Raw genomic sequence first — 26813 nt, forward strand, 5'->3', positions numbered from 1 at the left:
CAGCAACCGAGCACACAGCAACCGGTTACACTCACACACTCTGAGCTTGGCACACAGCAACCGGTTACACTCACACACTCTGAGCACACAGCAACCGGTTACACTCACACACTCTGAGCACACAGCAACCGGTTATACTCACACACTCTGAGCTTGGCTCACAGCAACCGGCTACACTCACACACTCTGAGCTTGGCTCACAGCAACCGGTTACACTCACACACGCTGAGCACACAGCAACCGGTTACACTCACACACTCTGAGCACACAGCAACCGGTTATACTCACACACTCTGAGCTTGGCTCACAACAACCGGTTACACTCACACACTCTGAGCTTGGCTCACAGCAACCGGTTACACTCACACACTCTGAGCTTGGCTCACAGCAACCGGTTATACTCACACACTCTGAGCTTGGCTCACAACAACCGGTTACACTCACACACTCTGAGCTTGGCTCACAACAACCGGTTATTTTTATTTTATTTTTATTTTATTTATTTTACCGTTATTTTACCAGGTAAGTTGACTGAGAACACGTTCTCATTTGCAGCAACGACCTGGGGAATAGTTACAGGGGAGAGGAGGGGGATGAATGAGCCAATTGTAAACTGGGGATTATTAGGTGACCATGATGGTTTGAGGGCCAGATTGGGAATTTAGCCAGGACACCGGGGTTAACACCCCTACTCTTACGATAAGTGCCATGGGATTTTTAATGACCTCAGAGAGTCAGGACACCCGTTTAACGTCCCATCCGAAAGACGGCACCCTACACAGGGCAGTGTCCCCAATCACTGCCCTGGGGCATTGGGATATTTTTTAGACCAGAGGAAAGAGTGCCTCCTACTGGCCCTCCAACACCACTTCCAGCAGCATCTGGTCTCCCATCCAGGGACTGACCAGGACCAACCCTGCTTAGCTTCAGAAGCAAGCCAGCAGTGGTATGCAGGGTGGTATGCTGCTGGCTATTATACTCACACACTCTGAGCTTGGCTCACAACAACCGGTTACACTCACACACTCTGAGCTTGGCTCACAGCAACCGGTTATACTCACACACTCTGAGCTTGGCTCACAACAACCGGTTACACTCACACACTCTGAGCTTGGCTCACAGCAACCGGTTACACTCACACACTCTGAGCACACAGCAACCGGTTACACTCACACACTCTGAGCACACAGCAACCGGTTACACTCACACACTCTGAGCACACAGCAACCGGCTACACTCACACACTCTGAGCACACAGCAACCGGTTACACTCACACACTCTGAGCACACAGCAACCGGTTACACTCACACACTCTGAGCACACAGCAACCGGTTACACTCACACACTCTGAGCACACAGCAACCGGTTATACTCACACACTCTGAGCTTGGCTCACAGCAACCGGTTACACTCACACACTCTGAGCTTGGCACACAGCAACCGTTTACACTCACACACTCTGAGCTTGGCTCACAGCAACCGGTTATCATAGCTAATCATCCGGGTGTGAGTGCACCACACATGTGTGTGTCACTCTCATGACTGCCAGGGTGAGCATATTGGCTTGGATTGGCATGCCAACTCTTTCAGATCCTGTGCTAGTGTTGCGACCAACCGGCTCCATTGGCCCTATCCACACTGCAAATCCACCACATCTGCCAGTTTCCTCCTCTGCTGTGTTAATTACAGTCATATCCAGGAAACTGCCCGTGCATCATAGACATGACTCAGTCACATCACTGATAGTCATGTCTTTTTACTGTGAAGTCAGTCCAAATCACACATTTCATTATTTGAGCTTCTAACACTGCTATGACATACATACAATATGCCCCCCTCCAACACTTCCAATTTCAACTGTATGCAATTTCCCTTTCTGAATACATCCACAAATATTTCACAAGTGATGACAAGGGTTGGATTTGAATGTAACGAATGTGGCTGAGAGCATGTCAGTATGACTTTATAAGAAAACTGCACACAGTACTGTATGCAAATATCTAGCTAAGAAAATTCATAGACAATTGAGTATGTTTAATTTAGCATTTTTCTCGTGGTACCAAGTGTTTCCCTTTTCCGAACATATTGCTTTCCAAATACTGTATGATCCACCAACCTCCACTTACGTGTGACTGGATGCCTGGTAGAGGGCTCTAGCCGTCGTCAGACTGGTTGTGTGGTTCTTCTAGAATCTTCTAGTAGTGCACTACATTGGGAATCGGATGCTATTTGAGCTTCAGCCAACGATTGCTCATTAGCGAGTGTTCCCCATAGAGATACAGTACCTGGATCCCCCTCTCTCCATGGTGCTAACATCTGGCAGAGCTGCGAGCACAGTACACTGCGATCTCACTGTTTTTGTCTGTGTTGGGCTGTTATTGAGTTGCAGGAGGAGTACACTACAAGCACTCAACAGACAGGTTTGTGCTCATAGATCCAGATAGAGATATAGTAGTCTAGTGAGGCTTTATGCATGGTACAAAATGCCCAGTGTGTATGTGACTGTCCAGAAGAAGGTGCTAGCTGCAGTCTAGTAGATATCATGAATGTACAGTATATCTAATAAAAAGAGGAGAATAAAGTGTGAAATCTCGAAGGCTACTGATGCAGGTCTACCTTCATCTGTCTATTTTGTTTAAAGTGCATTTGGAAAGTATTCAGAGCCCTTGACTTTTTCCACATTTTGTTACGTTACAGCCTTATTCTAAAATGCATGAATGTTTTTTTCTCCTCATCAATCTACACAAAATACCCCATAATGACAAAGTAAAAACAGGTTTTTAGAAATGTTAGCAAATGTATTAAAAATAAAAACTGAAATATCACATTTACATAAGTATTCAGCGGCAGGGACTAGAGAATGAATATTGATTTAAAAACAAATTTGTTGTGGTTTTTAAATCAACTTGGGAAAATGCCTCACTTTAAAAGAGTCCGGGTGTGTAGTGTTTCAATGGAGCACAGAAAACTTCCCTCTTGTTTTCATGGGTTAATAAGATGATGTGTTAATGACTTCTTCCACCTTGAGAAATGCCCTCCTCTCAAATGGCTTTTGTGCGTGCGTGCGTGCGTGCGTGCGCGTTCACCTGATTATTGGTCTGTGTGTGTGTCAGTGCATTGGTGAGTTACGCAGTGCAGGCTAATGATTTCTCCTGGGTGGGTAATTGAAGTACGGAATGAAGGAAACACAGGAAAATCTGAGGAATAGAAACACATGTCTGATTTAAAACTACAGCATTCACATACAGGAGTCATAAAGGAGAGAACCTCTGTTTCCATATACCTACAGCAATTTGTCCATATCTTCTGCTTCCATACACCTACAGCAGTATGTCCATATCTTCTGCTTCCATACACCTACAGCAGTATGTCCATATCTTCTGCTTCCATACACCTACAGCAATTTGTCCATATCTTCTGCTTCCATACACCTACAGCAGTATGTCCATATCTTCTGCTTCCATACACCTACAGCAATTTGTCCATATCTTCTGCTTCCTTACACTTACAGCAATTTGTCCATATCATTTTTGGGGTTGGTAAGTTAGTCTCGCGGCCGGCTATCTAAACTCAAATATCATATTAAAAACTGAAAACATTTATCTGCACCCTATGATAAAAAGTCTCTACGCTATCAATCTTTTGCTCGCAAAGCGGCGGGGCCCCCTAACAAAATGTAACTTACGGACCAAAAAAGGCTAGGGCCAGCTCTGACTGCATGTGTGGGTATGGATGTGGGTACGCAGACCCGCGAGCCACAGTGGCCCCTCATGATGAGTTCAGATTTTACTGGCTGCCTCTCTGCACACCTACCTTTTAGCCTGACAGTGATGGATCATGGGTGATGGAGGCTGACATTCTCCTCTTCTAATCGCTGCACACAAAACACGTAAATCTCAGCATATAAATAGCTCCTATTAATGATAGATATTTATAAACTGTGGGGTTCGAAACCCTGAGTGCTGATTGGCTGACAGCCGTGGTATATCAGACCGTATACCACGGGTATTTTTACTGCTCTAATTACGTTGGTAACCAGTTTATAATAGCAATAAGGCACCTCGGGGTTTGTGGCATTGCATTGCGTCGTGCCTAAGAAAAGCCCTTAGCTGTGGTATACTGGCCATATACCACACCTCCTCGGGCCTTATTGCTTAAATATTACCCCTCCACACTTTTTCAGGAAGTACAAGAGGAAGTAAATCAGATTTCTGTGGTTGTATTTCACTTTTATTAATGCACCAATCAAGAGAGAGTATGTAAATGTATCAATCAGTAAAGCACATTCCCACACATTGCTTTCTCCTTATTACACATAGCTTACTCTGTCCCAATGTACGTAGTCTAATCACATCAACTGTACATGATAAAAGGCTTGTGAAATAGTCCTGCACTCTTAAAGAATTGCGCTATCTAGAACCTAAAAGGGTTATTCGGCTGTCCCCATAGGAGAACCCTTTGAAGAACCTTTTTTGGTTCCATGTAGAACCCTTTCCACGGAGGTTTCTACATGGAATCCAAAAGGGTTCTAAATAGGACCAAAAAGGGTTCTACCTAGAATAAAAAAAGGGTATCCTATAGGGACAGCTGAATGATCCTATTAGAACACTTTTTTCTAAGAGTGTACTACAAGCCCACTAAGCCATAGTGAGGGTGGTTTTGCAGTGTGAATGTGTGCCGTATTGCACCACAGTGTAGTGTCTTATATGGCAGTCAGGATCCGTTTTAAACCCAAGGGACGTGGCCTGCTGTGGACCACAGAGCCTGTCTGCCTGTCAGAGCTCAGACCCAGAACCACTGCTGAGGACTACTGAGTCAGGTGAAACAGAGGATACTGGGAGAGTCCATTTCTCTGGCTCACAGCCTCTCTGTGTGGACAAACATCTGTCATGATTCTGGCTTCTGGTTGTCTGTCTCCGCCCCTGTTCTCGTTTCTGGTCACGCGCTTCTGTCTTTGCCTCTCCCTATTACGTTCATCTTCACTTTTCACTAAGGGATCTTGGACATTTAGCTTGTGTGTGCATTTAGTGGCTTGCTTGGTATTACCCCACAGACCTCGGCTGGTTAGGGTGCACTGTCAATACAGGACAGCTCTGACATATTAGCTACATGAAATGACCTGCTAAGTGTGTGTGTGCTATGTTGACCCACATCATAAACTGATAGACATTTTGAACTGACCTTTGACTCCTGTGTTCTCTCTGTAGATTTACAATGAGAAGAAGAGTCAGTTTGACATCAAGAGGAACAATCCCAAGGACCTGGTGGAGAGGGTGGCACGAGACATCGCCAAGCTGCTCACTAGCAAGAGGAGAGCCCTGGAGGTAAGCGGATGCTACTGCACCTGTTAGAGAGTTGATGTTTCCAGAGGGGGAAAGAGTTATTTCCATATAGGAACATGCTGGAGGGGTTAGTTTCATATCTTCTGAAAGGGTTGCAATCAATCAAATGTATTTATAAAGCCCTTTTTACATTAGCAGAAAACCCCAAACAGCTAGCAATGCAGAAGCACGGTGGCTAGGAAAAACTCCCTAGAATACAAGCCGGATACCTAGTCAATTGTACAACTGAATGCATCCAACTGAAATGTGTCTTCTGCATTTAACCCAACCCCTCTGAATCAGAGAAGTACAGGGGGCTGCCTTAATCGACATCCACGGCACCAGGGGGTTAACTGGCTTGTTCAGGGGCAGAACGACAGATTTTTCCTTGTCAGCTCAGGGATTCGATCCAGCAACCTTTCGGTTACTGGCCCGTCACTCTAACCACTAGGCTACCTGCCGCCGTGGTTAGATAAAGGCAGGAATCTAAGAAGAAACCTAGAAGGGTACCAGGTTGGTTCTGAGGGGTGGCCAGTCCTCTTCTGGCTGTGCCGGGTGGAGATAATAAGAGTACATGGCCATTAAGGCCAGATTGTTCTTCAAGATGTTCAAACGTTCATAGATGACCAGCAGGGTCAAATAATAATCAGTGGTTGTAGAGGGTGCAACAGGTCAGTACCTCAGGAGTAAATGTCAGTTGGCTCTTCATAGCCGAGCATTCAGAGGTCGAGGCAGCAGGTGCGGTAGAGAGAGAGAGGGTCAAAAACAGCAGGTCCGGGACAAGGTAGCACATCCGGTGAACAGGTCAGGGTGCCCTAGCCGCAGGCAGAACAATTGAAATGGAGCAGCAGCACGAACATGTGGACTGGGGACAGCCAGGAGTCATCAGGCCAGGTAGTCCTGAGGCATGATCCTAGGGCTCAGGTCCTCCGGGAGGAGAGAGAGAATTAGAGGGAGCATACTTAAATTCACATATGACACCAGATAAGATAGGAGAATTACACCAGATAAGACAGACTGACCCTAGCCCCCCGGCACATCGACTATTGCAGCATAGATACTGGAGACTGAGACAGGGGTGGGTCGGAGGACACTGTCGCCCCATCCGACGATACCTCCGGACAGGGCCAACCAGGCAGGATATAACACCACCCACTTTGCCAAAGCACAGCCCCCACACCACTAGAGGGATATAAACCAACTTACTACCCTGAGAGAAGGCTGAGTATAGCCCACGAAGATCTCCTCCACCACACGAGCCCGAGGGAGCGCAAAACCTGACAGGAAGATCACGTCTGTGACTCAACCCACTCAAGTGACGCACCCCTCCTAGGGACGACATGGAAGAGCACTAGTAAGCCAGTGACTCAGCCCCCGTAATAGGGTCAGAGGCAGAGAATCCCAGTAGAGAGAGGGGAGCCGGCCAGGCATAGACAGCAAGGGTGGTTCGTCGCTCCAGTGCCTTGCCGTTCACCTTCGCACCCCTGAGCCATACTACACTCAATCATAGGACCTACTGAAGAGATTAATCTTCAGTAATGACTTAAACCTCTTAAAGATCCGCCCCTTTTTTACATTTTTTGCCTAAAATTATATACCCAAATCTATCTGCCTGTAACTCAGGCCCTGAAGCAAGGATATGCATATTCTTGGTACCATTTGAAAGGAAACACTTTGTAGTTTGTGGAAATGTGAAAGGAATGTAGGAGAATATAACACAATAGATCTGGTAAAAGATAATACAAAGAAAAAAAAAACGTTATTTAGTATTTTTTTTGTACCATTATCTTTGAAATACAAGAGAAAGGCCATAATGTATTATTCCAGCCCAGCTGCAATTTAGATTTTGGCCACTAGATGGCAGCAGTGTATGTGCAAAGTTTTAGACTGATCGATTGAACCATTGCATTTCTGTTCAACATTTTGTATCAAGACTGCCCAAATGTGCCTAATTTGTTTATTAATAACTTTTCATGTTCAAAACTGTCCACTCTCGTCAAACAATAGCATGGTGTTATTTCACTGTAATAGCTACTGTAAATCGGACAGTCCAGTTAGATTAACAAGAATTTAAGCTTTCTGCCAATATCAGACATGTCTTATGTCCTGGGAAATGTTCTTGTTACTTACAACCTCATGCTAATCGCATTAACCTACGTCAGCTCAAACGACCCGTTTCAAGTTTCAACAGGAAACCAGTGCAGGGAGGCTAGCACTGATCAAATTTTGGGGTTGTAGTCAAGATTTTAGCAGACGTATTTAGCACTAACTGAAGTTTATTTAGTTCCTTATCCGGGTAGCCGGAAGGGAACGGAATGTCCTTGAAGATAGCTTTTCTATTCTAGTGACTGAAAGGAAGTTCTGCAGAGGACGGCAGTATTTTAGAGGTAACCGTCCAGGGGAGACAATTATTTGCATCATGATGTTCAGACAGGCAATCTGACTGGTTGCATTATGTTCAGACAGGCCCTCTGATTAATTGCAGTTTGTTTCTTCACTGATGGCATCGAGTTTCCTCCCCCCCAAGAGAGAAAATATTCAAAATCAGTTTGGGATATTTCAAAAAGCCGATCATAATATTAAGGCGCATGATAGAGTCACCGTTTGAACTAATCCCGAAAAATGTGATTTATAAAAAACATAATGTTGATGGGCCTTCTACTTTATAAGGTTGGATAACAGAGCAGTTAATTAACACGTTCATAAGGTTGGATAACAAAGCAGTTAATACGTTTATAAGGTTGGATAACAAAGCAGTTAATACGTTTATAAGGTTGGATAACAGAGCAGTTAATATGTTCATAAGGTTGGATAACAGAGCAGTTAATACGTTCATAAGGTTGGATAACAAAGCAGTTAATACGTTTATAAGGTTGGATAACAAAGCAGTTAATACGTTTATAAGGTTGGATAACAGAGCAGTTAATATGTTCATAAGGTTGGATAACAGAGCAGTTAATACATTTATTAGGTTGGATAACAAAGCAGTTAATACATTTATTAGGTTGGATAACAAAGCAGTTAATATGTTTATAAGGTTGGATAACAAAGCAGTTAATACGTTTATAAGGTTGGATAACAAAGCAGTTAACCTCTCTAGGGTACGTGGGACGGTAGCGTCCCACCTCTTCAACAGCCAGTGAAACTGCAGGGCGCCAAATTCAAAACAACAGAAATAATAATAATTACAATAATTATAATTAAAATTCCTCAAACATACATGTATTTTACACCATTTTAAAGATACACTTGTTGTAAATCCAGCCACAGTGTCCGATTTCAAAAAGGCTTTACGACGAAAGCAAACCAAACGATTATGTTAGGTGAGGGACTATTCACAGAATAACACAGCCATTTTTCCAGCCAAAGAGAGGATTCACAAAAAGCTGAAATATAGATATAATTAATTACTAACCTTTGATGATCTTCATCAGATGACACTCATAGGATTTCATGTTACACAATACATGTATGTTTTGTTCGGTAAAGTTCATATTTATATAAAAAAATCGCAGTTTACATTGACGCGTTACGTTCAGAAGTTCCAAAACATCTGGTGATTTTGCAGAGAGCCACATCAATTTACAGATATACTCATAATAAACATTGCTAAAAGATACAACTGTTATGCATGGAATTTTAGATGCACTTCTCCTTAATGCAACCGCTGTCAGATTTCAAAAAAGCTTTACGGAAAAAGCAAACCATGCAATAATCCGAGTTCGGCGCTCAGAGCCCAATCAAGACAAAAATATATCCGCCATATTGTGCAGTCAACAGAAGTCAGAAATAACATTATAAACATTCACTTACCTTTGATGATCTTCATCAGAATGCACTCCCAGGAATTCCAGTTCCACAATAAATGTTTGCTTTGTTCGATAATGTCCATCATTTATGTCCAAATTCCTCCTTGTTGTTCTAGCGTTCAGTACACTTTCCAAACTCACGACGCGCGTTCAAGTCCAACGGAAAGTACGGACGAAAAGTTCAAAAAGTTTTGAAGTATTGAATCAATCTTTAGGATGTTTTTAACATACTTCTTCAATAATGTTCCAACCGGAGAATTTTTTTGTCTTCAATAGGAGCTGAGTTGAAAATCGACCAACCTCAGATTTCCCACTTCCTGGTTGGATTTTTTCTCTGGTTTTTGCCTGCCATATGAGTTCTGTTATACTCATAGACATCATTCAAACAGTTTTAGAAACTTCAGAGTGTTTTCTATCCAAATCTAATAATATGCAAATTCTAGCTTTTATGGCTTTGTAGCAGGCCGTTTACTCTGGGCATGCTTTTCATCCCGACGTGAAAATACTGCCCCCTACCCCAAAGAAGTTAATACGTTAATAAGGTTGGATAAGAAAGCAGTTAATACATTTATTAGGTTGGATAACAAAGCAGTTAATATGTTTGTTTCGCTCAAATCAGCTGTGCATTCATATCCACACGATACTGTGAAAGCATAATTTTACCCAACCATATCTACATGTGATAATCATAGTTTATATTCATTTAAAGTATAGCTAAGTTGGTTTCTTTTTTTATAATGTCGCAGGCGAATGTCCTCTGAATCAATTTAGTTCATCATATTCATAATTTCATGAAATGTGCGTGCTGCATATTAAAACACTGAGGGTAAACACATAGTGAGGAGATGCACCCATAGAGGAGACCTAAAGCCTACAGGCAGAATGGAAGCACTGAGCCATACTGCTCTGAGGGGGGATAACAGACAGAGAGAGAGAGGAAGAGAGGGGGAGGGAGCTGTACTCCTCTCTCCTTCCCTCTGTGCTGCCTCTCAAAAGGGCCCTCAAGGCATAAGTGCTGCTGTTTTCACCAGTCAAGTCCCTTGAAGGAACATTTGAGGGTATCTTTTAACAGCACAGGGTCTCACATGAGAAGGCACAGTAACCCTGAGCAGTGCACCACAGCCTCTTCAAGGGACAGGCATGGGTAATTCTGTGGCACGGACCCTTAAAGTGAGAGGTATCACGATGTGCCCTGTGGTCGTGCCGTGTGTGGGAATGAAATTGCACTGCTACTGACCCTCGGTTGCCTGTTTTGGCAGGGGTGCCCTGTGAGCTCAGTGCAGTGCCCAAGCCTCTCCCCTCCCCATGCCTGTGTGCCCATCGTGCCCATCCTCCTGCTGGCCTAACCTCCCGGACCACACTGTCACCTCACATCCTGTCCCCACTGTTCACTCAGGAGGGAGGAGAGGAAACGAGGTGAAAAAAGAGAACTGATGGAATGAGAATGGCCCCTGAGGCACAGGAAAAAACAGGGAAATTATGTTCAGAAATTCATAGATTTAAAAATGAGCAATGAGAGAGAGAGAGAGAGAGAGAGAGAGAGAGAGAGAGAGAGAGAGAGAGAGAGAGAGAGAGAGAGAGAGAGAGAGAGAGAGAGAGATATGGTTGGAGAAAGAGACATAGAGAGTGAGAGAGAGATTACTCTGGAATATGCTAAAGGAGAGAACAGAGGATGGGGATTGTCACTGAGTCATTTTGTGGTAATTTAAGAGTACGAGGTTCATAAAACGACATAAAACCGTTCATTTGTTTCATTTCGCCTCATTATAAATTCTCAGACTAAACAGAGAATTCATGACAGCTGAATCAATTCAACTCCACTAGGTATTCATACTGTAGACAGTGGGAATGGAACCAGACTCCTTATGCAGAGTGGAGATAAGGATGTCTCAAACTCATATCCAGGTTGGTTGTGTTGATGTTGCTTTTTATACCAGCCAATTTCTTCTTCCTCCTTAATGGTTATTTACTCCCATGCATTCTGAAAGATTGAAAGCAGCACAGTAATCAGAATGGGAGCGACAAATAGCTGGAAATGTGAGTTGTGTAAATGCAAACCATTAAGTCCTTTCCTTGGATGGTCATACGTTAATATAAACTGTGTGGTTCGAGTCCTGAATGCTGATTGGCTGACAGCGTTGCGTCGTGCCTAAGAACAGCCCTAGCCGTTGTACATTGGCCATATACCACACCCCCTTGTGCCTTATTGCTTAAGTAGACTGTGGGGGGAGTATGTTTATATCTGCTGATGAACAAATGCAAAGCGACTCTAAATGCTTAGTTACAACTGCTGGAAATGGAAACCACCTCATAACACTCCAGGCTCTCTCATATACAGTCATGTATAATTGTATCCCGTCTAGGTAATGCCTCGACCCACTTGGCACAGACTTCAATTCAACGCCTTTTCCATGTTGGTTCAACGTAATTTCATTGAAATGATGTGGAAACAATGTTGATTCGACCAGTGTGTGCCCAGAAGGGAAGCTTCGAAACAGCTGTATTGCATGCTGCTGTCATTGTAGCATGGAGACAACATCCATCCGTCTCCTGGCTTCCCTTTCCTTCTCACCCTCAGCGGAAATCAGTGACGTTGTCCAAAGTAAGATGTTGAGCTGTGAAGTCAAGAAACATGATGCATCACTATTCAGAGGTTAGCAATGAGTTTTAACCAGCAGGGGTCAGCAGTTTCAGGAACACCTCCAGAATGATGATACAGTACAGTAAACTCTGGATGTATTATTCTGTTACATGACAGGGGCCCTTCATAACTAATATCCTGTGGAATAGAGAAAGAGAAAATAGAGTGTTGCAGACTCAGAAATGTGTGTGTGTGCCTTCGTCTATGTGTGCCTGTGTGTTTCACAAGTGTGTGTGTGTCTGTAACAAGTGTGTGTGTGTCTGCGACAAGTGTGTGTGTGTGTGTGTATTATCTGAGCATGAAGTCACACACCTGTACACCTAGCTTTACGAGAGGTGGTTGTTTGACAGCCTTTTAACCGAGAGCATGATATAGAACAGAGCCCTCCATGTAACTTGTCAAGTGTATAAAACACCAGGCAGAAGTGATTCCTGTTGAAGTGATCTGGGCCTGCATCTCTCTTCCCGGGTTCCTTTGACTCCGTCTCCTCTCCCTCCGCTCTGTGTCTCAGCGGCAGCTGGAGGTTCAGTTGGGCCGCTGTGTCCCTGCGAACCAGGCCCACACTCGTATAAACAAAGGTGCTATCTAGAACCTTAAAGGGTTCTTTGTCTGTACCCATAGGAGAACCCTTTGAAGAACCTGTTTTGGTTGTATGTAGAACCTTTTTTGGTTCCAGGTACAACCCTTTTCGGTTCCATGTAGAACCCTTTCTACAGAGAGTTCTACATGGAACCCAAAAGGGTTCTACCTGGAACCAAAAAGGGTTCTACATGCAACCAAAAAAAGGTTATCCTATTGGAACAGCCAAATAACTATTTTGGAACCCTTTTTTCTAAGAGTGTAGTGAAATCTATGAACCAGGTCTGCATATCTGTTGAAGGCTGTGAACCAGGCCTGCTGGTGGCTGTGAACCAGGCCTGCTGGAGGCTGTGAACCAGGCCTGCTGGAGGCTGTGAACCAGGCCTGCTGGAGGCTGTGAACCAGGCCTGCTGGAGGCTGTGAACCAGGCCTGCTGGTGGCTGTGAACCAGGCCTGCTGGAGGCTGTGAACCAGGCCTGCTGGAGGCTGTGAACCAGGCCTGCTGGTGGCTGTGAACCAGGCCTGCTGGAGGCTGTGAACCAGGCCTGCTGGTGGCTGTGAACCAGGCCTGCTGGAGGCTGTGAACCAGGCCTGCTGGAGGCTGTGAACCAGGCCTGCTGGTGGCTGTGAACCAGGCCTGCTGGAGGCTGTGAACCAGGCCTGCTGGAGGCTGTGAACCAGGCCTGCTGGTGGCTGTGAACCAGGCCTGCTGGAGGCTGTGAAACAGGCCTGCTGGAGGCTGTGAACCAGGCCTGCTGGTGGCTGTGAACCAGGCCTGCTGGAGGCTGTGAACCAGGCCTGCTGGAGGCTGTGAACCAGGCCTGCTGGAGGCTGTGAACCAGGCCTGCTGGCGGCTGTGAACCAGGCCTGCTGGAGGCTGTGAACCAGGCCTGCTGGAGGCTGTGAACCAGGCCTGCTGGAGGCTGTGAACCAGGCCTGCTGGAGGCTGTGAACCAGGCCTGCTGGAGGCTGTGAACCAGGCCTGCTGGCGGCTGTGAACCAGGCCTGCTGGAGGCTGTGAACCAGGCCTGCTGGAGGCTGTGAACCAGGCCTGCTGGAGGCTGCTGAACATCCTGCAGGCTGTCAATCAAAGCCTGTATGCCAAGGAGGCAGCATCTGTTGGATGGGATCTCTCAAAGCACAATTAGAAGGGACTGATGGAATACAAAAAGGGACCAAGGTTGATTTGATCCAGTTATGTACATCTCTGTACTCCCCCACTATAGATTTGAGTTTTTTGGTCAACAAAAGTGTTTTAATTTATGAAATCTGTTCTCAAGTAGCTTATTCCCACAACAACAAAAAAAGAGACACATTTATTTAACTAGGCAAGTCAGTTAAGAACAAATTCTTATTTACAATGACGGCCTACCCTGGGCCAAACCCTAACCCAGACGATGCTGGGCCAATTGTACGCCGCCTTATGGGACTCCCAATCAAAGCCGGTTGTGATACAGCCTGGAATGGAACCAGGGTCTGTAGTGACGCCTTTAGCACTGAGATGCAGTGCCTTAGACCGCTGAACCAGGGTCTGTAGTGACGCCTTTAGCACTGAGATGCAGTGCCTTAGACCACCTTACCACTCGGGAGCCCACATATGTGATCGTATCTCAATGTAATCAAGGTATGAAATCATTTATATTTTAAGATACAAACTCTTTTTGGGCTTAGTTGTGCTCAATTTGCAGTGTACACATTATTATATTTTTTACGCCCCCCGGTCGCCCCCCCGGTCGGCACCCCGGTCGGCCCCCCATTAGCTATGACAGAAATTAGCCCGCGACTGAATCTAGTTGCTTACACCTGTACGTATATAGTCTGTCAATGAATGGATGCTTTTGGGCTGTATTGGTGATACACATATCGCTTTTCCTGTATATTTAATTCCATGGTTTCAGAGCTTAAATATTTATGCACACCAGACGTAAACATGCGTCAGAACTAACTTAGTTCCATGACAACAAGTTGGACCGGTTCTTTTCAGGTATCAAGGCAGGCATACGCTTATGGTTTGACTTCTACAGCCAGGTGGGCGTTACAGAGTAGTGATGCTGACAGAGACTCTACAGTCATACTGATTGTGATTGTGCGAGAATGCAGGAGCTCTGACCGGACACTATGCAGGGATGGCAAAAATGCACTTGACAGAAGAAATCAGTCACCCTGCCTAAGACTCTGTTTCCCCTGGCCTGACCATGGATACCAAGACAACACAGGACGAAGGCGGGTTGGAGGGGGACGGGGACAGTGACTGTGACAGCTCTATGTCATCTGTCATCGTGCTACACATACAGTAGATAAATAATTTACAAAGACACACACACACACACACTCGTAGACACACACCACACATCACACCACACACATATGCATATGCCCCATCGCCCAGGACCCTGACCCCTTCCTAAGAGAGTCTGAAGTGGTCGATGACTTGAGTCTGCATCCCAGCAATTTTTCAGACACCTCAGTGACTCACTTTAATTGGACAGGCACCCGGCACGAATCACCATATTAAAACATCTACATTTAGCCCACAGTGATTTAAAGAGCCACAGACTAAAAGCCACAATTGTATCGCTACTATTTTACTATGCAGTAGAGATCTCCATTATTCTCAGAGTGAAATAGCCGTCAGTGGAAGTTCACAGATGGAGAGGTGTCTGAGGAAGTGTTGGTGGAATGTGGTTGTAGATTCAGCTGGTGCTGTTGAGGAGGTAGAATCATCTGGAGTAGTGGGCACGGGGCTGACTGTTGGTTATGACACTGCAGGAGGATCAGAGAGATGGTTACTGCTCTTCCTCTCTCTCTGGTGACAGGTGAAGGGAGTCTGTTGGATTTTGTTAACAGGTTGTCTCTGCATCTTTCTGTTTATGTGTTTAATCTCTGTGTCCTAGTAATAAAGACTTGAGTGCTTCTTGTTATCCAGAGGTATTCAACTCTAAATCACCATGGTGGCGGTGGCGGAGATGATGGTTGTGGTGGTGGTCGTAGTAGTGGTGGTGGTGGTGGTTGTGGTGGTGGTCGTAGTAGTGGTGGTGGTGGTGGTGGTCATGGTGGTGGTCGTAGTAGTGGCGGTGGTGGTGGTTGTGGTGGTGGTCGTAGTAGTGGCGGTGGTGGTGGTTGTGGTGGTGGTCGTAGTAGTCGTGGTGGTGGTGGTGGTTGTGGTGGTGGTCGTAGTAGTGGTGGTGGTGGTGGTGGTTGTGGTGGTGGTCGTAGTAGTGGTGGTAGTAGTGGTGGTGGTGGTGGTCGTAGTGGTGGTGGTGGTGGTGGTGGTGGTGGTTGTGGGGGTGGTCGGAGTAGTGGTGGTGGTGGTGGTGGTTGTGGGGGTGGTCGTAGTAGTGGTGGTGGTGGTGGTGGTGGTGGTGGTGGTCGTAGTAGTGGTGGTGGTGGTGGTGGTGGTCGTAGTAGTGGTGGTGGTGGTGGTGGTCGTGGTCGTGGTGGTCGTAGTAGTGGTGGTGGTCGTAGTAGTGGTGGTCGTGGTGGTGGTCGTAGTGGTGGTCGTAGTAGTGGTGGTGGTGGTGGTGGTCGTGGTGGTGGTCGTAGTGGTGGTGGTTGTAGTGGTGGTTGTGGTGGTGGTCGTAGTAGTGGTGGTGGTGGTGGTCATAGTGGTGGTGGTAGTAGTGGTGGTGGTGGTGGTGGTTGTGGTGGTGGTCGTAGTGGTGGTGGTGGTGGTGGTGGTGGTGGTTGTGGGGGTGGTCGTAGTAGTGGTGGTGGTGGTGGTGGTGGTGGTGGTGGTGGTGGTGGTGGTGGTGGTGGTCGTAGTAGTGGTGGTGGTGGTGGTGGTGGTGGTCGTGGTGGTCGTAGTAGTGGTGGTGGTCGTAGTAGTGGTGGTCGTGGTGGTGGTCGTAGTGGTGGTCGTAGTAGTGGTGGTGGTGGTGGTGGTCGTGGTGGTGGTCGTAGTGGTGGTGGTTGTAGTGGTGGTTGTGGTGGTGGTGGTGGTGGTCGTGGTAGTGGTGGTGGTGGTGGTGGTCGTGGTGGTGGTCGTAGTAGTGGTGGTGGTGGTGGTCGTAGTGGTGGTGGTTGTAGTGGTGGTTGTGGTGGTGGTGGTGGTGGTGGTGGTGGTGTTAGTGGTCGTAGTGGTGGTCGTGGTCGTGGGGGTGGGAGGGATATTGTGCAGACATGACAGAGATGCTCTGTGACTTTGCAGTCATACTGATTGTGATTGTGAGGGAATGTAGGAGCTCTGACCGGGCACTGTGCAGGGATTGCAAAAGTGTGCTTGACAGAATGAATCAGTCACTCTGCGTAAGCTTCTGTTTCCCCTGGCCTGACCATAGAAACCAAGTCGACACAGATGGACCAGGACCAGGAGGGGACGGGGACTGGAATGGGGACAGCTACGTGTCATCTGTCATTGTGTTACACATAGATAAATAATTTACAAAGATACACACACGCACACATATGCACGCACGCACGCACTTACTCGTACACATACATACACACAATCGAGCCTGTCCACGTGCATGCGTGCACACAAACACACCCACCCACACACTAACAGATTCCCAGGACCCTGACCCCCTCCTAAGATAGTCTAAGGTGGTCGATGACTTGAGTCTGCATCCCAGCGTGTTTTCAGATGCTTCTGCGCCTCGCTTTAATTGGACAGGCACCCGGCACGAATCACCAATTTAAAACAGCTACATTTAGTCCTCAGTGCTTTAGCCACAGACTAAAAATGTTAAATAAAACATTACACAATTGTATCACAACTACTTTACTATAGACACTGAACAAAAAATAAACATGTAAAGTGTTGGTTCGATGTTTCATGAGCTGAAATAAAAGATCCCAGAAATTTTCCATACGCACAAGAAGCTTATTTCTCTCAAATGTTGTCCACAAATTTGTTTAAATCCCTTTAGTGAGCATTTCACCTTTGCCAAGATAATCCATCCACCTGTGGCATATCAAGAAGCTGATTAAACAGCATGATCATTACACAGGTGCACCTTGTGCTGGGGACAATAAAAGGACACTCTAAAATGGGCCATTTCCACCAGAGCTGTTGCCAGAGAATTTAATGTTAATTTCTCTACCATAAGCCGTCTCCAACATCATTTTTGAGAATTTGGCAATACATCCAACTTGCCTCACAACCGCAGACCACGTGTATGGCAGTGTGTGGGGGAGCGGTTTAATGATGTCAATGTTGTAAAAAGAGTGCCCCATGGTGGGGTTATGGTATGGGCAGGCATAAGCTACGGACAACTAACACAATTGCATTTTAGCGATTGGCAATTTGATGAGTATTTGAGATCCTAAAGCTCATTGTGAGGCCAATTTTTTTTGAGGTATCTGTGATCAACAGATGCATATATGTTTTCCCAGTAATGTAAAATCCATAGATTAGAGCCTAATTTATTTATTTCAATTGACGGATTTCCTCATATGAACTGAAACTCAGTAAAATCTTTGAAATTGTTGTTTTTTGCGTTTATATTTTTGTTCAGTATAGGACCGATCTCCATTATTCTCAGAGTGAAATAGCCGTCAGTGGAAGTTCACAGATGGAGAGGTGTCTGAGGAAGTGTTGGTGGAATGTGGTTGTAGATTCAGCTGGTGCTGTTGAGGAGGTAGAATCATCTGGAGTAGTGGGCACGGGGCTGACTGTTGGTTATGACACTGCAGGAGGATCAGAGAGATGGTTACTGAGATGGTTACTGCTCTTTCTCTCTCTCTGGTGACAGGTGAAGGGAGTCTGTTGGATTTTGTTAACAGGTTGTCTCTGCATCTTTCTGTTTATGTGTTTAATCTCTGTGTCCTAGTAATAAAGACTTGAGTGCTTCTTGTTATCCAGAGGTATTCAACTCTAAATCACCAGAAAAGACTAGTTCAAGAATACACAGATTATTCCAAACAGCACAAACATGGCAGCAGCTGGCGAGTCCACAATGCGTGACGACAGCACCGGTGTCAAACGATTATGTCTCTCCTGTTGGCGTTAAGTCATGACGAATGAAGGAGTTGTCTGTCTCTAAGAGTTCTGGGAGATTTCCCTATAGCCTCGCAGCTCATTTGTAATATTAGCAATAGATCACACTAGATGACTTTCCATGCACACTGACGGAATCTATCACTCTGGGATGGATTAGTCGGGACTGAGGCAACTGCCGTACACGGTCACATGCACAGGATACAGCATGTGTAAACAGTACAGTGAAATGATTGCTTGCAAGCTCTTCCTCAACAATGCAGTTATACAAAGCCATATACAAGAAATACACACAAGAATATACAGTACCAATCAGTGAAAGGGATACTAATCAGGGTTAAAGTGACTGAGCAGCAGGATAAATATATTAAATAGTAGCAGCAGCAAATATGGCAATAGTGTATTGCTCCATAATACAATGCTACATATTGTATGTACCCATCATGTATACAACTTGTAGCCACCATTTAGTAAAACAGTTAAGCCATACAATGTAGCAAGTGCCAACATTGGTGATGCCAACTAGCTAACATAATGGCCTCACTCGTCAGAACATTACACATGATCCAAGCCCCCACTATTTTACCTTGCTTGGACATTAATAGCTGCTTGCCCTTGGCATGGCTTGTGTTCATTCTGGCAGCATATTGAAGTCCCCCATAATGAATGTGAATGAGCAGCGCTTTGGAGAGGTCAGATATTTGATTAACCTAATCACTGGCTAAATCTACAACATGCCTGTTAAAGTCATATGTCTTTAAGGCGAGTTCATTTTGTGTATGCTGTAAAAAAAGAAAAGGACAAAGCAATGCATTACCCCAAAAAGGAGAGTAGGTAGGAGACTGTAAGAAAGCAATTTCATTTTCCATTTCCTGCAGGCAGTTAGAGAGGCAGTTATAGCACTCCGGTCCCCTCAGGACCCGAAGAACAGGGGAAGTAGGCCGAACTGACTCTCCTTGGTCAAAAATAGCATAGATAACATCTTAGCTCGCCTCAAAACACTGATTGATAAATGTTTTATATCAAAATGATTATCAAATTTGTTCTGGTAGAGTTTATTGGAAGTCTCACCTTTCAGGGGTTTAGTGTGGAGGTTTCAGGAGGATGGAAGGGTTGAGATAGACTAACTTGTGTTAAGGAAGAAGGTGTGTTGGATCTTAATTTGATCACTCTGTTGTTGCTGAGATTTTCCTGCACCGCAGGATTTACATAAATCCACTTAAAACCCACATTAAGACATATTAACATTATTACATTTTTCATGTAGCGTAATTTTGGCCCGCTAATAGCCTAACCACGTTAAAATATTTTGCCTCGACAATACTGGTCAAATTAAGATTCAACACCTGTAGTGTAAACACGATCAATTCTGCTCACTTACCTTGAGGATGAGGGGAGCACCAGTCTGCTCCCTCCACAGCTACACAGACACACACACTGGCCCTTGTCATTCAGATCTATGAACATCCATTAGCAACCATCTGTTACAATAAGACCTGAAGCAGCAAAGCCATTATTTCTCTCTCTCTCTCTCTCTCTCTCTCTCTCTCTCTCTCTCTCTCTCTCTCTCTCTCTCTCTCTCTCTCTCTCTCTCTCTCTCTCTCTCTCTCTCTCTCTCTCTCTCTCTCCTCTCTCTCTCTCTCTCTCTCTCTCCTCTCTCTCTCTCTCTCTCTCCTCTCTCTCTCTCTCTCTCTCTCTCTCTCTCTCTCTCTCACTCTCACTCTCACTCTCACTCTCACTCTCACTCTCACTCACTCTCACTCACTCACTCACTCACTCACTCACTCACTCACTCACTCACTCACTCACTCACTCACTCACTCACTCACTCACTCACTCACTCACTCACTCACTCACTCACTCACTCACTCACTCACTCACTCACTCACTCACTCAAACACACACACACACACACACACAGACACACACAGACACACACAGACACACACAGACACAGATTAATTAATCAACTCACCAATTCACAAATACACAAACAGACACTTAACCTTCTTCCTAAAGTGATTCCTGTTTCACCTTCACATAAGATGAGAACAGCTCACCTCCCAAAACCATATAACATGACTGAACATACAGCAACAGGAGATATGAAGGGATGACCCCCCCTCCCCTCACTGGTCAAAGTAACACACACAGAGATGGGTCAGAACAGAATAAATACACATGATTGTACATCTTCAGTATTGGGCCGTTCCATCACTCCTTCCTACAGAGAAAGGTCACAACGTCTGGAACTTGGCAGAATTTCACATTAGAGAAATGTCAGGATCGAATCTGTTTGCAGCAGCACTGTGGTTGTCACTAGCTGGCACAGCCACAAAGTCAGAAACCCTGCCTAGTTCTACAATGTATCTTCTTAAAATCCAATTTTAAAAAAGAACCCTAATCTTAACCCTGACATTAACCACATTGCTAACCAATTAAATTAAGACCAAACATTCTTGTTTTCATGAATTTTGATGATATAGCCAATTTTAACTTTGTGGTTGTGCCAGCTAGTGGAAACCCAGCACTGCCTGAGGCATCCTTCCTCAGTTTTCATTGCACTTATTGTACTGCGTCTCAGCATACCGTTTCAACAGTTCCATTTGAATGCAGCATTTATATATTTTTTTACAAATGTCAATGTACATACAGAGGAAGATTTATTTTTGATTGGTGTGTTCCTGTCTCACACACAATCGCCTCATTAAAGTGACAATGTGTGTGAGACAGGCAGGGAGGAGGAAGTGGGGGGCTTTTGATTCTCTGTCTAATCATCAGAGTTCTAGTTGAAAGGAGAAAATGGTTCCTGTGTTTAAGCAACTCCTTCTCGTAGCAACGACATCTGCCTCACTCCATCTCCCCATCAGCCAGAGACAAATGAATGGAAATGACTGCTTTCTGTGTTTTACACAGCCATTTCCCCAAGATGCATAAAACATATATTTCCATGCAGTCTCCCATGTGTGATTTTGCATCTGCCAGGACAGAGAATGAGAGAGAGAGAGAAACACTTGAGTTTTGAAATGGTTTTGCTAAAACGCTAAAGTTTTTCTCTTTCTTTGCGAGGCAATTTCTTTTTCGTTGCAACTCTTGTCAGTTGGTTGTTTTCTCGCCTACAGGATACAATTGAAATAGATATTTTCAGATGAAAGGGGCTTTTCAAAAAGTCTCTGCAATCAAATAGAAAATATGTGTTATGTGGCTATATGGAAAAGAACAATGAAATAGGTACTCTGCTCATAATAGTGCCTTGTGCGTGTTTAAAATATATTTTAAGAGACGGTGAGGCACAGTATGTATGTCAAATCCAATTGATTTATAAATACCTTTTTACATCAGCAGATGTCTGTATATATTTACCTAATCAAGATATTTGCATAGAATCCATAGGAGTGAAGACTATTGAGTGTGTAATCAGAACCTGCTCATCCTCCTCTCGCTCTGCTTCATCGTCACAATGATCAGCAGAGAGGCCATTCAATCACCTGCAGCCTCATAATGGAGGAGGTCACACAACCAAAAGAGATGAAGAGGCAGCCAGTGGAATGGGAATATTTATTTAAATTTGACTGAATTATTGAAGAGCTTGATGTTGCAAAATGTATAGACATGCATTTACCCATATTTCATTTGATTTGGGTAACTGAGTTTGCGTGTGTGTGCTTGCATGCGTATGTGCTAGTGTGTATTGAAAGGAAGCCAGGAAGTTGAAGTACCAGTACATGGTGTTGAGGTAAATAAATAAGCATGTGTATGTGTGGATGTTGGCCTGATGTCCATAGCTTGCCACTGACCTCAGGGAGCAGTGCTTTCATTCCAAACAGATGGGGAGCAGAGGTCTGTTGGAGCCCAGCCCTCTTTCCTGTCTCCTGGTGCAGCCAACAAGGCAAATGATGGGCTGCTATCCTAAAAAGTGTTCGCTAGAGGCCCTGACAGCCCTGTGTTCGGGGACGGTGGGCTGTTTTCATAGTAGGGGACATCAAACATTCACGCACACACAGAAACAAACGCACAAACACACCTACATAAACACACAGCCCCTTGTCATTCTGTCTTTCATGTGTGTGCGACCAGAGGGAGTGTTTGATGATTGAGACCAGTGCAGTACAGGGCCAGTCACATAGCAACACAAGGCCCTTTGATTTCCATTTGAGCTGCTGAATTCAACTGAAAAGAGAGTCATTGAACAGAACAAACTTGTGACGGTCAACATAATCACAGCTTCACCAGAACAAAAACAGCCTCGAGTGACGGTCCCATGTGGCTCAGTTGGTAGAACATGGTGCTTGCATGGGTTCCCACGGGGGACCGTTATGAAAAAAGTATGAAAATGTATGAACTCACTACTGTAGGTTGCTCTGGATAAGACTGTTTGCTAGATGACTAAAATGCAAATGTCAAATTATACCTCAATAGAAAGCTCAGATCCTGGTGAACAGCCCTACAGTTAATAGCAGAGATCAGTCCTAACCAGAACAGCCTGCTGGTGTTAGAGGGAACAGTGCCACTTCTCCCTACCACTAACAGCCCATCACTGGCCTCAATAGAAAAGGCACGAGTGCAGATCTGCCACACCTGAGCAGACCAGCTTAAATAGAAAAGCTAAGCTTCACTGGAGCACAGCGGCTTCAATAGAACAGCTCTCTTTCATTGAAACCACTGCAGTTCAGTAGAAGAGTCTGACTACTGTGGAACAGCTGAGCACCATTGAAACGATTTACCGGAGAGAAACTCTAGGTCCGGAATCCTCAGCTCCACCTTCTAGAACTCTGCAGTGCATGGCCATAGAAAGTGTTGCTGCAATTAAAAAGTCTAGGAAATTGGGGAAGGAGGGTTTTGTGCGCTTATGAGGGAATTTTACAGAAAGAGAGGTAGCAAGAAAAGGAATGACAGTGGATGAGTCAGATTGGGTAGTAAGAATGGGGATCCCAGTTTTCACGGTAGGAATGTAGATGGACGTTGGCTTAAATCGTTCTCCCTCTTTACAAGTATTTTTGTCTAACAGTGCGCACTCTGCATATATAGCCCCCCCACAGAAGAAGAAAGAGAGAGAGAGATAGAGATGCTGGTATCTGGTAGAGCAAGGTCGCCTTGGCCTTATTTGGCTCTTCCATCAGAGCGATGGTTAATCTGTACAGGGCCCTGCCTTATCTGAGCGCCTGCCAGCCCGGCCCTGCCCTGTCTACAGAAAACCCATCACGCATCAGACGCACGCACGCACGCACGCGTGCATACACACACGCACGCGCACACACACACACACACACACCAACCTCACCTTCCAAGGGCCATTGGAGGAGGTGTCCGCAGATGTAATTATTATTTCTTTCCATTCTGTTTCTCTCCAGGTTGCATTCATTTGCAGCAGCCTGTCAGTTCTCCTCTTGTGTGTTTGTTTTTTAAGTAGAAGGCATTCAGAATGTTTCTGGGTGCGTTGCATTGCCTCGTCTCAGACGGGGCCATTTGGTTGCTGCATCAATTGATTATGTAAAAAGAAACAGGGGTCTCGGTGGTGTTGGTGTGGGCACATGTGTGGAGTCAAACGCCTAGAACAACCCTGAAGACATTTGTTTTTTCCAACGTGTGTGTGTGCTGTACACTTACCCGTGTCTTTTCAGGGTGACTCTTGTCTTGTAGTCAGCAATGAGAAATAAAAATGTTTCAGTGTGACTATTGTCCTGTAGTCAGCAATGAGAGAGGAACAGTTTCAGGGTGACTTGTCTTGTAGTAAGTAATGAGAGAGGAACAGTTTTCAGGGTGACTCTTGTCTTGTAGGAAGTAATAAGAGAGGAACAGTTTTCAGGGTGACTCTTGTCTTGTAATGAGAGAGGAACAGTTTTCAGGGTGACTCTTGTCTTGTAATGAGAGAGGAACAGTTTCAGGGTGACTCTTGTCTTGTAATGAGAGAGGAACAGTTTCAGGGTGACTTGTCTTGTAATGAGAGAGGAACAGTTTCAGGGTGACTTGTCTTGTAGGAAGTAATGAGAGAGGAACAGTTTTCAGAGTGCCTTAGTGCCACCTGATCATGGAGAGAGATAGAGAATGTAGCTACTTTTAATGAGTAGGGTCATCCAAGTTGAACCCCTTAGTCAGAGTCTACTGCCTCTCACCCTAGATACTTAAAACCATGCCGCAGATAATCTGCCAGGAGTGGTCCATCAGTCCCACTGGGTCGGCAATGAGGGATATTTGGTCAGCGTTGCCAAACTCTCCCCACCCCACCCACCCCACCATCTATCAATCAGACTCAGCACCCGTTCTCGGGACGGTTTCTGCCACACTGTCTTGAGTTTTGACAAGCTGTCATAAAAAGATTGCATCATACTGAGTGATGACCTGACTGTCTCTGTGATTGGCAGGTGTTTTTTCTCCCGGGCCAATGAGGTGGGGGGCTGGTTTGGAGACATGAACCCCTGTTGACTCTCTGACTGACAGACAGACAGGCAGCTCTAGCTCCTAACATGGGGGATATTTCTGTTTGTTTATCAACCGTTTATTTCCCAACCTTTACTTGAGAAGCTAACAGTACAGTGCTGTATGGCAGTATCGGCTAATCCCTTGAGAAGCTAACAGTACAGTGCTGTATGGCAGTATCGGCTAATCCCTTGAGAAGCTAACAGTACAGTGCTGTACGGCAGTATCGGCTAATCCCTTGAGAAGCTAACAGTACAGTGCTGTACGGCAGTATCGGCTAATCCCTTGAGAAGCTAACAGTACAGTGCTGTACGGCAGTACCGGCTAATCCCTTGAGAAGCTAACAGTACAGTGCTGTACGGCAGTATCGGCTAATCCCTTGAGAAGCTAACAGTACAGTGCTGTACGGCAGTACCGGCTAATCACTTGAGAAGCTAACTGTACAGTGCTGTACGACAGTACCGGCTAATCACTTGAGAAGCTAACTGTACAGTGCTGTACGGCAGTACCGGCTAATCACTTGAGAAGCTAACAGTACAGTGCTGTACGACAGTACCGGCTAATCCCTTGAGAAGCTAACAGTACAGTGCTGTACGGCAGTACCGGCTAATCACTTGAGAAGCTAACAGTACAGTGCTGTACGACAGTACCGGCTAATCACTTGAGAAGCTAACAGTACAGTGCTGTACGGCAGTACCGGCTAATCCCTTGAGAAGCTAACAGTACAGTGCTGTACGGCAGTACCGGCTAATCCCTTGAGAAGCTAACAGTACAGTGCTGTACGGCAGTACCGGCTAATCACTTGAGAAGCTAGCAGTACAGTGCTGTACGGCAGTATCAGCTAATCCATTGAGAAGCTAGCAGTACAGTGCTGTACGGCAGTATCAGCTAATCCCTTGAGAAGCTAACAGTACAGTGCTGTATGGCAGTACCGGCTAATCACTTGAGAAGCTAACAGTACAGTGCTGTACGGCAGTATCAGCTAATCCATTGCAGTGGCCAAAGGGATAGGGTAATAGGGTAGACTCTTCCATTGGTTGAGTAACAGGGGAGAAGAAAAGGAGGGGAGGGGAAGAGGAGGGGAGAAGATGAGAGGAGGAGATGAGAGGGGAAACGGGGAGAAGGAGAGGACAGGGGCTAGCCTGGAGGCACCCCAAGAGTAGACTAGAAGAGGAGAAGGAATGGGAGGGCTGTGCCTCGTTAAGGCATGAGAAACCGTGGAGGAGAATTCCAAACCTAGACCTTGAGAAATAACCTTGGTGATTAGAGCCTCTTGAATCGCTCTCTCTCCACCCCTCCTTCTCTCTCTCTCTCTCTCTTTCTCTCTCTCTTTCTCTCACTCTCTCTCTCACTCTCACTCTCACTCTCACTCCCACTCTCCCTCTCTCCTTCACCTCAGTAATCTAAGTGACTCCAGATAAAGGCTGTGGTGTCAACTTCTCTCTGTGTTTTTTCCTCTTTGATACAAATTAATCCATGTCATTGATTACAAATTTACAAGCTTAGGTTCAGCTTATCACAATAAGCCTCTACCTGCTTTGAACCTCCCTACAGCTTCATGCATCACCGCAAACTGTATATCTAACACAGAGGAGGCTGTGGGGAGGAGCTAAAGGAGGACGGGCTCATTGTAATGGCTGGAATGGAATCAATGGAATGGAGCCAAACATGTTGTTTCCATGCGTTTGATGTACCATTCCATTCCAGCCAGCACAATGAGTCCGTCCCACCAGCCTCCTCTGATCTCACACCACAACATCAAATATTTTGACAGTTCTACAGCCCAATACTTAGTGCTTCTGTAAATATGATTGTCCTTTACACAACATGGTACGCTATGAACACTCATAATGTGTGCCTGTATTTGTTTTGGAAAGCGATTGGTGTTCTGTTTTGCTGCAGTGATGTTTGAAACAAGGCCCTGGAACTGCGTGTGAAAAGCAACAGCGAGGGCAGAGTGTGTTAATAAGTGACGAGCAGTACATCCATTCATTCAAATTGGTGCTAATGGCTGACTATTTAAGAGACAATTAATTGCTAGGGGCCAAATGCACAGTGGTGGGTAATGCTGTCACAACGTTCCCATTAATTCCCTGTGTGTGGATGG

The 26813-nt window shown here is 45.4% G+C and overlaps 1 protein-coding gene across 6 annotated transcripts in view; it reads left to right on the forward strand.

Moving 5' to 3' along the window:
- Window positions 1–26813, forward strand: part of LOC129851184 (voltage-dependent calcium channel subunit alpha-2/delta-2-like) — a 460295-nt gene that overhangs the window by 152773 nt on the left and 280709 nt on the right. For all 6 annotated transcript variants that reach the window (XM_055917548.1, XM_055917549.1, XM_055917550.1 and 3 more), the window contains exon 3: window positions 5209–5325. In XM_055917548.1, coding sequence (XP_055773523.1) covers window positions 5209–5325 — 117 coding nt within the window. The remainder of the gene's footprint in view (window positions 1–5208; window positions 5326–26813) is intronic.

This window comes from Salvelinus fontinalis, chromosome 3 (genome assembly GCF_029448725.1).
Source record: "Salvelinus fontinalis isolate EN_2023a chromosome 3, ASM2944872v1, whole genome shotgun sequence".
NCBI classification, from domain to species: Eukaryota; Metazoa; Chordata; class Actinopteri; order Salmoniformes; family Salmonidae; genus Salvelinus; species Salvelinus fontinalis.